The 13,097-nt window shown below is 41.1% G+C and overlaps 1 protein-coding gene across 1 annotated transcript; it reads left to right on the forward strand.

Annotated features, from left to right (window-relative positions):
• The first annotated feature begins 9,976 nt into the window (after positions 1-9,976).
• LOC133648516 (uncharacterized protein K02A2.6-like) lies at positions 9,977-12,200 on the forward strand. The gene is made up of 2 exons (XM_062044727.1): positions 9,977-11,902; positions 11,952-12,200. Exons 1-2 carry the CDS (start codon positions 9,992-9,994, stop codon positions 12,198-12,200), a joined length of 2,160 nt encoding a protein of 719 aa, XP_061900711.1. The 5' UTR covers positions 9,977-9,991.
• Positions 12,201-13,097: the final 897 nt, after the last annotated feature.

Raw genomic sequence — 13,097 nt, forward strand, 5'->3', positions numbered from 1 at the left:
AATTCCAACCCTTGATGCTGAGTGCCAAGCAGGGAAGAATGCTGGTATGAGCTTTTAAACATAACCCGTTAACTGCTGCCAATCAAATGGTGAATAAGATACTCTTTAGGGTTCATATGTTTGTAAATCTTTTGCACGGAAATTAAGCATTTGGACATCCATTCACGTACATCCATAGTATATGTCTGTCCATTCACGTACAATAAACGGACATCTATTCACTCACATACACTTATACCATGTATGTCTCTATTACTAATGGATGTCTATTTACAAATGCACATCAATTCAGTATTCGTACGGCCATTCACGAACATCCCTCGTATCTGTCTGTCCATTCACATACATGGTCTGTTTGTTCACATACAGCCATACTATGTAAGTATATCCATTCAAAAAACCATACCACAAATGTATAACAGTCCTTTTACAAAAACACAACAATTCGGGCATCTGTCTGTCCATTTGCAAACACAGATCAAGTAAACATCCGTCTGTACATTGACGGAAAATGTAAAAATAAACAAACAACGTCTGTCCATTCACATGCTAGAAATGTCTGTACATTCACATATGCCCGTTAACAGTTTTATCCATTCATACACGCCTTGAATGAAAACAACCAATTGTCCAATCGCATACAAAATGCACTTCCCTTTACACTGACACTTACTAGTAACAGTCTGTCTATTCACATAAATGCACCCTCCCCATTCGTCACGTTCCATGTGTCAGGTAAACCATGACGAACGAATAGGACAGTTTTATATAAATAATATAAAATAAAATAAATAAATAAATAAATTAAAAATAAATACATTGAATAAAATAAAATAAAATAAAATAAAATAAAATAAAATAAAATAAAATAAAATAAAATAAAATAAAATAAAATAAAATAAAATAAAATAAAATACCATTAAATTAAATTAAACTAGCATCCAAATAGAGTCAAAGATTGTTCAACACAAAGCAACCGCAAGCGACGAGACGCACATATTTGAGGATGGGTGGGGGAAAGGAGGCATGTCCTTGCTACTTTAATTACTTCCATGCATAACAATGATGCTGTGTGTGCATATGTACTGTAAATGAAGAGCCATTAACTAACACTTCTAGCTCCTCCTTCCTGGACAACATAAACAAGACACAAGCTGTATAACGCTCTGCAGCCTGTCTTAGATTTATGGTCGCCCCGCAGAGACAAAGATAGTGGACACAGACAAGCGGCCTCACTCCATTTCTTTCATTCCACTGTACCTCAAAAAGTTAAGGCGGGATTTTTTTTTATCACCATTTTAGGAAATGTCTGAAATGAACACGTGAATCTGACCGAGTGCATGAAAAAAACACACAAAAAAAACGGTGAGCAGTTTGTGGCGCTATCGTGCATTAAAATCTGGTTTCTGATGGCCAGAACAGAAAAAAAAACGACTAAAACGTCCGAGACAAAAGCAAGTAATGACTATTGCCCAGTGGGAATTAGGTGTATATCTGCAAAACAAGCTAAAAAAAAGCTAGCAAGCTAACAGTTAACATGCTTGAAGTTAGAAATTATTTGACTATGAAATGTATACCTGTAAAATTAGCTAAAAGGCTAGCATTTTAACTATTAGCATGCTAACAAGATAACAGTTAGCATGCGTCAATTAACAAAATATTTGACTTATAGGTGTATACCGGAAAAACAAGCTAAAAAAGAGCTGGCACCCTATCAGTTAACATGCTTGAAGTAAGAAAATATTTGACTATGAAGTGTACACCTGCACAATTAGCAAAAAAGCTAGCATGCTAACTATTAGCATACTAACAAGCTAACAGTTAGCATGCGTCAAGTAACAAAATATTTGACTTTTAGGTGTATACCTGCAAAACAAGCTTAAAAAACAGTTAACATGCTTGAAGTAAGAAACTATTTGACTATGAAGTGTATACCTGTAAAATTTGCTATAAAGCTAGCATTTTAACTATTAACATTCATCAAGTAACAACATGCTTTACTCTTAGGTGTATACCTGCAAAAAGAGCTAACAAAAACCTGGGAGACTAACAGTTAACATGCTTGAAGTAAGAAAATATTTGACTATAAAGTGTATACCTGTATAATTTACTAAAAATCTACCAGGCTAACTATTAGCATACTAAAAAACTAACAGTAAGCATGCGTCAAGTAATAAAATACTTGACTCTTAGGTTTATACCTGCAAAACGAGCTGAAAAAAAAAAGCTGGCACGCCAACAGTTAACATGCTTGAAGTAAGAAAATATTTGACTATGAAGTGTATACCTGTAAAATGAGCTAACTATTAGCGTGCGTGAAATAACAACATATTTTACTCTTAGGTGCATACCTGCAAAATAAGCTAACAAAGCTAAAAACCTAACCGTAACATGCTTGAAGTAGCAAAATATTTGACCATGACACTTATACCTGCAAAAGTAGCTAAAAAAGCTAGCATGCTAGCTGTTAGCATGCGTGAAATAACAAAATATTTTACTCTTAGGTGCAGACCTGCAAAATAAGCTAACAAAGCTAGAAAGCTCACCGTAAAATGCTTTAAGTAGCAAAATATTTGACCATGACACTTATACCGGCAAAAAAAAAGTAGCTAAAAAAGCTAGCATGCTAAAAGTTAGCATGCGTGAAATAACAAAATATTTGACTCTTAGGTGCTTACTTGCAAAATAAGCTAACAAAGCTAGAAAAGCTAACCGTAACACGCTTGAAGTAGCAAAATATTTGACCATGACACGTATACAGGCCCGGCCCTAACCAATCTGGTGCCCTAGGCAAGATTTTAGGTGGCGCCCCCCCACATCGGCAGTGAAGTGTATATACTCACAAGAAACCGAATAGCTTTGTCTGTGACCTTTTTTTTTTACTTAAAGAAAGCAAATGAACAATCAGAATAGTTAACAAGATAAAAAAAAAAAAAGAATAAATAAATGAATACAAAAAATAAAAAATGAATATCTAACAATTTATTGTCATCATTACAGTGAAATGCTGAATAGCAGAATGCAAAGTAACAGTATAATATATTATATGAGAATGTTATGTTATGATTATCTTTAACCGAATCACCGCAGTGCTCAAAATAAAAAACAGCATTCCCTCTCATGTGATATTGCTTAATTAACATTAATGATGTGCACTTTAACAACTAGGCTTACAACTATACCTAATATATAAAGGGGTGGAAAAGTGACTATTACCTGCAGGGCAAACATTAGCTAACCAGAAGGCAATAACAATGTAAACAAAAAACACCTGCTTAAAATATCTAATAGAAATGTCTCTGAGGAATGTAAGGTGGGACCGTGGGAGTACTGCAATTACCTAACGTTACATTATTATTTTCCATAACAATTTAGCCCCCTCCACAATATTAACCCGACGTTAAAACAGAACTAGCTATTTATTGATTAGCAATTGCCGAATCATGTAACATTAGCTTAATGCTAAAAAGACAGGTTACTATCACCAGTGTTGGGTTAGTTACTGAAAACCAGTAACTACCGTAATTTCCGGACTATAAGCCGCACCTGACTATAAGCCGCACCAGCTAAATTTAGGGGAACATACAGATTGCTCCATATATAAGCCGCACCCGACTATAAGCCGCAGGGTTTTGATGTGTAATTACCGTAGTATATAGGGGTTCCTGCTACCACGGAGGGGATTGTCGGGACAGAGATGACTGTTTGGGAACGCAAAGCGTCCCATTTATTAACAATAAATCTTTCAATCATTCAATCAAACTTTCACATCTTTGACATGGCGAACAGCATTCGTGCAGAGTACAAATAATACAACGGTGCAAAGTAATACAAAGTGCTCACCTGTACGTTATCAAAATAACCAGCCTACCGGTATATGAAAAGTCAGTCTTTAATCATTGTGTCATCGTCTTCCTCCTGCGTACTAAAACCACCGAAATCCTCTTCGTCGGTGTCGGAGAAGAACAGGCCGTAAATAAGCCGCACCCTTGTATAAGCCGCAGGGACCAGAACGAGGGGAAAAAGTAGCGGCTTATAGTCCGGAAATTACGGTAGTTACAGTTACTAGTTACTTCATTTTAAAAGTAACTCAGTTACTTACACCAAAAAGTAATGCGTTACTGTGAAAAGTAACTATTTAGTTACTTCTTTTTTTCTTCTTTTTTTTTTTAAAGCTCCCATTAATGCCCTTTTAGCCTTCATGTCAGTACTGTTATGTTATTGCACTGGAGAATAATACAATCTGTTGATCAACTTGACATGCATTTGCATCACTCAACTCTGCTAAGCAATGTGGTCTACATACAACACACAAACAATGTGCTCTACATACAACACACAAACAATGTGCTCTACATACAACACACAAACAATGTGCTCTACATACAACACACAAACAATGTGCTCTACATACAACACACAAACAATGTGGTCTACATACAACACACAAACAATGTGCTCTACATACAACACACAAACAATGTGGTCTACATACAACACACAAACAATGTGCTCTACATACAACACACAAACAATGTGGTCTACATACAACACACAAAGACAAAGATATGTTCCAAAGGGCCAATTTGTTTTTGGCCAGAACAAATTGACAAAACTATTTTAAATAGCTGCAACATAACATACATAAGTAACAAACAGCATAATAACAACGTAGCTGAAAATCAAGAAAGGCACACACTACATACACAAAGGCACACACTACATACACAAAGGCACACACTACATACACAAAGCCTAACCATGCATTTGTTCCTCAAGGAATTCTGACACAAAATCATGTCTGAAGCCCAGAACACTCTACACATTTCCCCAGTTTTAGTTTAGATATAAGGAAAGATTGGCCTGGCCCTCTAGCATCCCTCTTTATGTTTGTGAACTTTATAGTCTATACATTTAGAGTGATGTGATAATCAAACACTCTAGAAGTCTAGAATGAAAGAGTATATAATAGAATTGACAGCAACGTTCCCTCTAAGGTGCGCGCCTGTGCACTTGCGCACTGCTCAAGCGTCCTCTGCGCACGGCAAATCTATGCCACACACAAAATCAAATAAAAAATAAGCGCATAACAATTTTCGACACGACACGGACACGACAGAGAAAACAGTTTTCGTCATCATTGTTCAAATATTGTAACGTCTGTCGAGACGCTTTGAGGACATGAATTCCATCCATCACTTTACTGAGCAAAACTCTTTATTGTCGGCCATAAACACATCACCAAAACATTAGTAAAAAAAAAGATATCTAGCCAAAGTGGTCATTTTCTGCAGTACAAACCAGACCAAAACCAACTTTGTTATATCAACAGCAGCCGCTCGCTCTTTCTCACTTGCGGCAACACATGCACATATGGCACTTAGCCAGTGATGCGTTTACAGACACACAAAAAGTGGGACAACTCCAACACCACACATAAAGTGTCATTCCAGGTGGTTACACTATGATTTACCAATCAAATGTGTGCTTATTCTAGTGTCATTTATAAGGAATCTTAATTTATAAATATTAATCATTAAATGCTGTTAGTATATTAAATTAATACTAATAAAAATATATTAAGTTGCAGGAATGTACACATGATCCCCTGCTTGCATCTCATTGTGCAACATGTGAATGTTTGAATGGGAACTAAATGCAATGTCTGAAAGGGGTACAAATTATTTCCAAAGCAGGACCTCCACCCAGACAAACAATACAAGTACACAGTTCATGAAAAACAATATTTGTTGTTATTGTCGTTGTAAGTGGGCCTAAACACTTATATTAGAAAATAATTTCATGGAAATGACTGCTGTCATTTGATTATAATAATAAGAGAATGTTGTCTGTCTATCTGTGTTGGCCCTGCGATGGGTGGGTACTTGTCCAGGGTGTACCCCGCCTTCCACCTGAATGCAGCTGAGATAGGCTCCAGCGAACCCGAAAGGGACAAGCGGTATAAAATGGATGGAGATTGAAGTTGTTATTTAGTGAGGTTTGGGCCAGGTGTGCTGCTGGTGTAGCCACAGTGTGCACGTCTGATGTTGCTCACATGGCCTCCACTCAATGTGCTGCTGGTGTAGCCACAGTGTGCACGTCTGATGTTGCTCACATGGCCTCCACTCAATGTGATGCTGGTGTAGCCACAGTGTGCACGTCTGATGTTGCTCACATGGGCTCCACTCAATGTGCTGCTGGTGTAGCCACAGTGTGCACGTCTGATGTTGCTCACATGGGCTCCACTCAATGTGCTGCTGGTGTAGCCACAGTGTGCACGTCTGATGTTGCTCACATGGCCTCCACTCAATGCTCAGGGAGTTTTTGCGTTTGCTCACACATGAACAATTAGAGGGAACATTGATTGACAGAGTGTGTACCTTCAGTGCTGAATGATGAGCAGAGCCAGAGTTAATCCTTAAGTGGTGGAGGGAAAGTGGCATCGGAGTCTCTGTCTCTCTTTACTAGCTTCGTGGAAGCATGTTGCTTATGTAGCTTGTTTCAGCACATTTGAATTGCTGTTTTGGGCAGTAGATGGGATCTTTGATCCAAAGCACAATTTAAATTTAACTAAAATGTTATTTTCTTTGTGCTCGACAAAAGAAAAGTAGTGAAAATATCTCCATGTAACAAACTCGACTGCAGCTCCGCCATGATCAGACACGCCCCCCCCCCTCTCTCTCTTCCCTCCCCACACTCACACTCTCACACGCACACACACACACACACACGTCTCTCTGGGTGGGGGTGCGTAATGTTGTAACAAATAATATTTCTATTAAATAGGCTTTACTTTGCATTTTAATTAACGTGGGATTATTTTTTGTATTTAAAAATAATAGTACCAACTTTTTTTTTTTTCTCCAACATTTGTGGCACTGGCGTGGCGCCCCCTGGTGGACGGCGCCCTTAGCATTTGCCTATACGGCCTATGCCACGGGCCGGCCCTGCACGTATACCTGTAAAAGTAACTAAAAAAGCTAGCATGAAATAAAAAAATTAATAAATAATAAGTATTTGACTCTTAGGTGCACACCTGCAAAATAAGCCAACAAAGCTAGAAAGATAACCGTAACACTCTTGAAGTAGCAACATATTTGACCATGACACTTATACCTGTAAAAGTAGCTAAAAAAGCTAGCGTGCTAACAGTTAGCATGCGTGAAATAACAAAATATTTGACTCTTAGGTGCAGACCTGCAAAATAAGCTAACAAAGCTAGAAAGCTCACCGTAAAATGCTTTAAGTAGCAAAATATTTCACCATGACACTTATACCGGCAAAAAAAAAGTAGCTAAAAAAGCTAGCATGCTAACAGTTAGCATGCGTGAAATAACAAAATATTTGACTCTTAGGTGCTTGCTTGCAAAATAAGCTAACAAAGCTAGAAAAGCTAACCGTAACACGCTTGAAGTAGCAAAATATTTGACCATGACACGTATACCTGTAAAAGTAACTAAAAAAACCTAGCATGCTAACAGTTAGCATGCGTGAAATAAAAAATAAATAAATAATAAGTATTTGACTCTTAGGTGCACACCTGCAAAATAAGCTAACAAAGCTAGAAAGATAACCGTAACACTCTTGAAGTAGCAACATATTTGACCATGACACTTATACCTGTAAAAGTAGCTACAAAAGCTAGGATGCTAAGAGTTAGCATGTGTGAAATAACAAAATATTTGACTCTTAGGTGCACACCTGCAAAATAAGCTAACAAAGCTAGAAAGCTAACCGTAAAATGCTTTAAGTAGCAAAATATTTGACCATGACACTTATACCAGCAAAAAAAAGTAGCTAAAAAAGCTAGTGTTGTGTATTAACAGTCCTAGTTTTGTCCCTGCTGAGTTACCGTCATGCCTCCTGCTCTTGATGTCACTTCCTGTATCATACAGAGTTGTTGTTGACGTCGACAGTAGTAAACGTGAAGCTACAGAGCAACCAAGGTTTCCGTGTCCTTATTATTATTGGTGTAATGCCCAACCATATATATGGGTATATAACAATTGGCGACGAGGTGGTGCGTCCTCACATTGTGTGTTTATTGTTTACCTTGGCCGTCCGTGTTTTGTTTTTTTTTGACGAGCAACCGCGGGATACAGGCAGGGGGTGCTGTCTACTTGCTGGAGAGTGGATGATCAGCATGTTACAGAGCACAGCTCTATTGCAAGAGAAAGGCACGTTTCCGTGGTAAAAGACACTTGGAGAAGAGAAGAAAAGACATTGACATACATCCAATTTCTGAAGCAGAGGAATATATTGGGGACATTTTTTGAACATGGCTGCACTGATTGGACATATTGGACCTTTTGAGGAGGACACAGAACAGTGGAGTTCATACACTGAGAGGTTTGAGTATGTTGTACTGGCTAACAAAATTGAAGATGATGTTTTGGTGCCAACATTTTTTAGTGTTATAGGAGGTAAAACATTCACCCTATTGCGCAGTCTACTCCAGCCTGACAAGCCAGGAGACAAATCCTATAGGGAAATAGTGACAATATTGGGGGATCACTACTCTCCTAAGCCACTGCTAATTGCAGAGAGATTCAGATTCCATAAAAGGAACCAAGAGGAGGGTGAATCTGTCTCACAGTTCATAGCTGTATTGAAACGGTTGTCTGAACATTGTGAATTTGGACTTTCACTCAATGACACCATACGTGACAGACTGGTGTGTGGTCTACGCAGTGAGGCCATCCAGAAACGACTGCTTACGGAGGCTGATCTAACCCTGGAAAAGAATGTGCGTATAAGTACATCAATGGAGATGGCTGCCCATGAAGCACAGCAGTTAAGTGCCTCAGTTCAAGTTAATAAATTGTCTTTGGAACCACAAAACAAGGCGACAGCTGGCAATCCATGCTACCGCTGTGGGAGGCCGGGACATCAGTCATCAGAGTGTTGGTGTAAGGACTTGGACTGTAGAAACTGCGGGAAGAAAGGACACATCGAACGTGCCTGTAAAGCGAAAAAGGCTCAGACGAGCAAACAGCACACTGAGACCAAGAAAAGTGGTTTCCAACGGAACAAGAGAAAACAGGTGAATATGGTGGAACGTGACCAGGATGAATCGAGCGTCTGTGATTCTGATGATGAGATCACAGTGCATGTTTTATCTGTCAGGGACAGTGATGATGGATATAGGGTCACACCACTGTTGGAGAACCATCCTATAAGAATGCAAGTAGACACTGGTTCACGCGTATCGATGGTATCAGAAGCTGTTTACAGGGAGAAACTGCAGCACCTTGTGCTACAACCAACCCGGCTGAAGTTAAGGACCTACACAGGAGAACCGGTCCCTGTGCTGGCAGTTGTGGATGTGACAGTGGAACACAACGGACAGGAAAAGACTCTTCCACTGTTCATCATTCAAGGGAAACGGCAAGCATTGCTAGGCCGCCGATGGCTGGAGAAGCTCAGTCTGAATTGGCAGGAAGTATTCCTAGTTAGGGATGGGGACACAGGGCCACTGCAGGAGATTCTAAAGACACATTCCCCCGTTTTTGATGGAGAACTTGGCAGCATGAAAGACATTACAGTTAAGCTGACAGTGAAACCAGGAAGTGTGCCAAAAGCTTTCAAAGCTAGACCTGTTCCATATGCCATAAAACCGAAGGTGGAGGCAAAATTAGCCAGGTTAGTGAAGAGTGGAGTACTGGAACCAGTGAGCACAAGCGAATGGGCAACCCCGATTGTTCCAGTCATGAAAAAGGATGGAACTCCACGGATCTGTGGTGACTTTAAAGTCACATTGAACCCTGTCCTACATGCTGAGAAGTATCCTTTGCCCATTATTGAGGAGCTTTTTGCAGGCCTAGCTGGAGGCCAGAAGTTTAGTAAGATATATTTATGTCAGGCCTATCTACAAATGCATGTACATTCAGAGTCACAAGAGTTGTTGACTATAGTGACACACAAAGGCCTGTATAAGTACCGCAGGCTCCCTTTTGGAATTACCTCTGCCCCAGCACTTTTCCAAAGAGCCATGGACCAGATTCTCAGTGGGATACCAGGGGTCCAGTGCTATCTCGATGATCTGCTCATCACGGGACCGGATGAGCAGTCACACTTGAGGAATCTGGACATCACACTGCAAAGATTGGAGGAATATGGCCTGAGAGTTCGGAAGGATAAGTGTGAGTTTTTCCGGCCTTCTTTTGAATACCTGGGGCATGTAATCGACAGCACAGGACTCCACAAGGCACCATCAAAGGTGAAGGCTGTTGTAGAGGCTCCATCTCCGAAGAATGTAAGTCAGCTGAGGTCGTTCCTGGGCCTCCTAACATACTATGCAAAGTTTGTGCCTAACCTTGCAAATGCATTGAAACCTCTGCATGAACTTCTGAACAAAACTAAGAAATGGAAGTGGACGTATAAATGTGAGACAGCTTTCAAGGAAGTGAAGACAGCGCTGTCACAATCTGAGGTCCTCACTCATTTTGACCCCACATTGCCAATTCAGCTGGCATGTGACGCCTCACCTTATGGTGTGGGGGCAGTAGTGTCACACATAATGCCATCGGGCGATGAAAGGCCCATCGCTTTTGCATCAAGGACATTGAGTAAAGCAGAAAGCAATTACGCCCAAATCGAGCGTGAGGCACTATGTATAGTGTTTGGGGTGAAAATATTTCACCAGTACCTTTATGGCAGAAAATTCACGTTATTGACTGACCATCGGCCTCTCACCTCCATTTTTGGTTCCCATACTGGCATTCCATCGCTTGCTGCCAGCCGTATGCAGCGATGGGCTCTTTTACTGTCTGCCCACCAGTACGACATTAAATATAGGAAGGCAGATCAGCACGGAAATGCTGATGGGCTGTCAAGACTTCCACTGCCGGTCACACACATTGAGCCGAAACAGGCTGAGATATTCTACTTCAAGGAAGCGGCTGCTACCCCAGTGACCTCAGCTCATGTGAAGAGACACACTCGCAATGACCCAATCCTGTCTGAAGTTATGGACATCATTGCTTGCGGCAGAAAAGGAGATATGACCCAAAGCTTAAAGCCATATCTGATGAGGAGAAATGAGCTTTCAGTACAGTCTGGATGCTTATTGTGGGGCTATCGTGTCATTATTCCTCCACCATTAAGAGAAAAAGTGCTTGATGAGCTTCACTCTGGGCACTGTGGTGTAGTGCGAATGAAAGAAATGGCACGCAGCTATTTCTGGTGGCCAAGCCTGGATGCAGCTATAGAAGAAAAAGCCAAGTCATGCTCTGCCTGCCAGAAACTGAGAAACCTCCCACAGCTGGCTCCCTTGCATCCGTGGGACTGGCCTGAGGAACCATGGCAAAGAGTCCATGTTGATTTTGCTGGACCACTGGAGAACCACATGTTCTTAGTTGTAATTGACGCTCATAGCAAATGGCCTGAGGTCGCTGTCATGAAGAGCACCTCGTCAGAGAGAACCATTGAAGAGTTGAGATCCATTTTCAGTCGTAATGGTCTGCCACAGCAGTTGGTTAGCGACAATGGTCCACAACTGGTGTCAGAAGAATTTAAGGCATTCATGGAGGAGAATGGTATTCAGCACATCAAGTCTGCGCCCTATCATGCGGCTACAAATGGGCTTGCGGAAAGATTTGTACAGGCTCTGAAGAAAGCTCTCAAGTCCTCCCCAAGCACACAAACCCTTAACAGGCGCCTCAATGCTTTCTTGTTGGCGTATCGAAACACCCCTCATGCTACCACTAAGGTGTCCCCTGCGTCAGCGATGTTCAAGAGACAACTCCGCACTCGACTAGATCTCCTGAAACCTCTAAAGACAAGAGAGGTTGTGCATCAGCAACAGAAGGCTCAGGTGGAAAGACGGGCAAATGCAAAATTGCGGAGTTTCATGGTAGGAGACCGGGTTCTTGCTAGGAACTACACCAACGACATAAAGAGGGTGCCTGCGACCATTGTTTCCAAAACAGGTCCTGTCTCATATACTGTAGAAACCAGTGACCATCGCATCTGGAGAAGACACCTCGACCAACTGCTGCACACTTAGGGATCTCATGATGACTCACGCCAGCCGACATCTTTTGTTCCGGAGCTGTGTCCTTCCCTGGAGCAGCCTCAAACCCCAGACACGGCTGCTGTTCGAAGTGCACCTGGATCTGCTCCTGGCACACCGGAACCTGCACGAGTACCTGCCTCAGGTTTCACTTCACCCAGACCAGAACCCACACCATCTACAGTGACCGAAGTGCCTAGAGGTCGTGTTTACCCTCAACGAGAAAGACGACCCCCAGATAGACTGTCATTGTAGTCTAGGCGCTGACCCGTGTCATTGGGCCAGAATAATCCCCAGGGTTCAGTTTGGGATTGAGGTAGTCCACCCTCATTCTCTAGTTCAGGCAAGTGTTGTATTTGGTTAAAAGTTATCGTTGAACAGTTTATATTTCACAAAAGAGACTGACGTGTTTTTGATTTTGGCTTTGATTTTGTTATTTTATTTTTGTTAAGGGGACCTTAAAAGTAAAAGGGGAGGGATGTTGTGTATTAACAGTCCTAGTTTTGTCCCTGCTGAGTTACCGTCATGCCTCCTGCTCTTGATGTCACTTCCTGTATCATACAGAGTTGTTGTTGACCTCGACAGTAGTAAACGTGAAGCTACAGAGCAACCAAGGTTTCCGTGCCCTTATTATTATTGGTGTAATGCCCAACCATATATATGGGTATATAACAGCTAGCATGCTAAAAGTTAGCATGCGTGAAATAACAAAGTATTTGACTCTTAGGTGCAGACCTGCAAAATAAGCTAACAAAGCTAGAAAAGCCCACCGTAACACGCTTGAAGGAGCAAAATATTTGACCATGACACTTATACCTGCAAAAGTAGCTAAAAAAGCTAGCATGCTAACGGTTAGCATGCATGAAATAACAAAATATTTGACTCTTAGGTGCTTACTTGCAAAATAAGCTAACAAAGCTCGAAAAGCTAGGCTGACCATACGTCCTCTTTTCCCCGGACATGTCCTCTTTTGCGGAGGTGTCCGGGGTGTCCGGGGGGGGGGGTTTCTTAAATGCCTCAAATGTCCGGCATTTTGAATTAGGGTTGCGTGTATTTTCAATGTACGTTCAGGGTTAAGTTAAGA

Source organism: Entelurus aequoreus, linkage group LG01 (genome assembly GCF_033978785.1).
Source record: "Entelurus aequoreus isolate RoL-2023_Sb linkage group LG01, RoL_Eaeq_v1.1, whole genome shotgun sequence".
Taxonomy (NCBI): Eukaryota; Metazoa; Chordata; class Actinopteri; order Syngnathiformes; family Syngnathidae; genus Entelurus; species Entelurus aequoreus.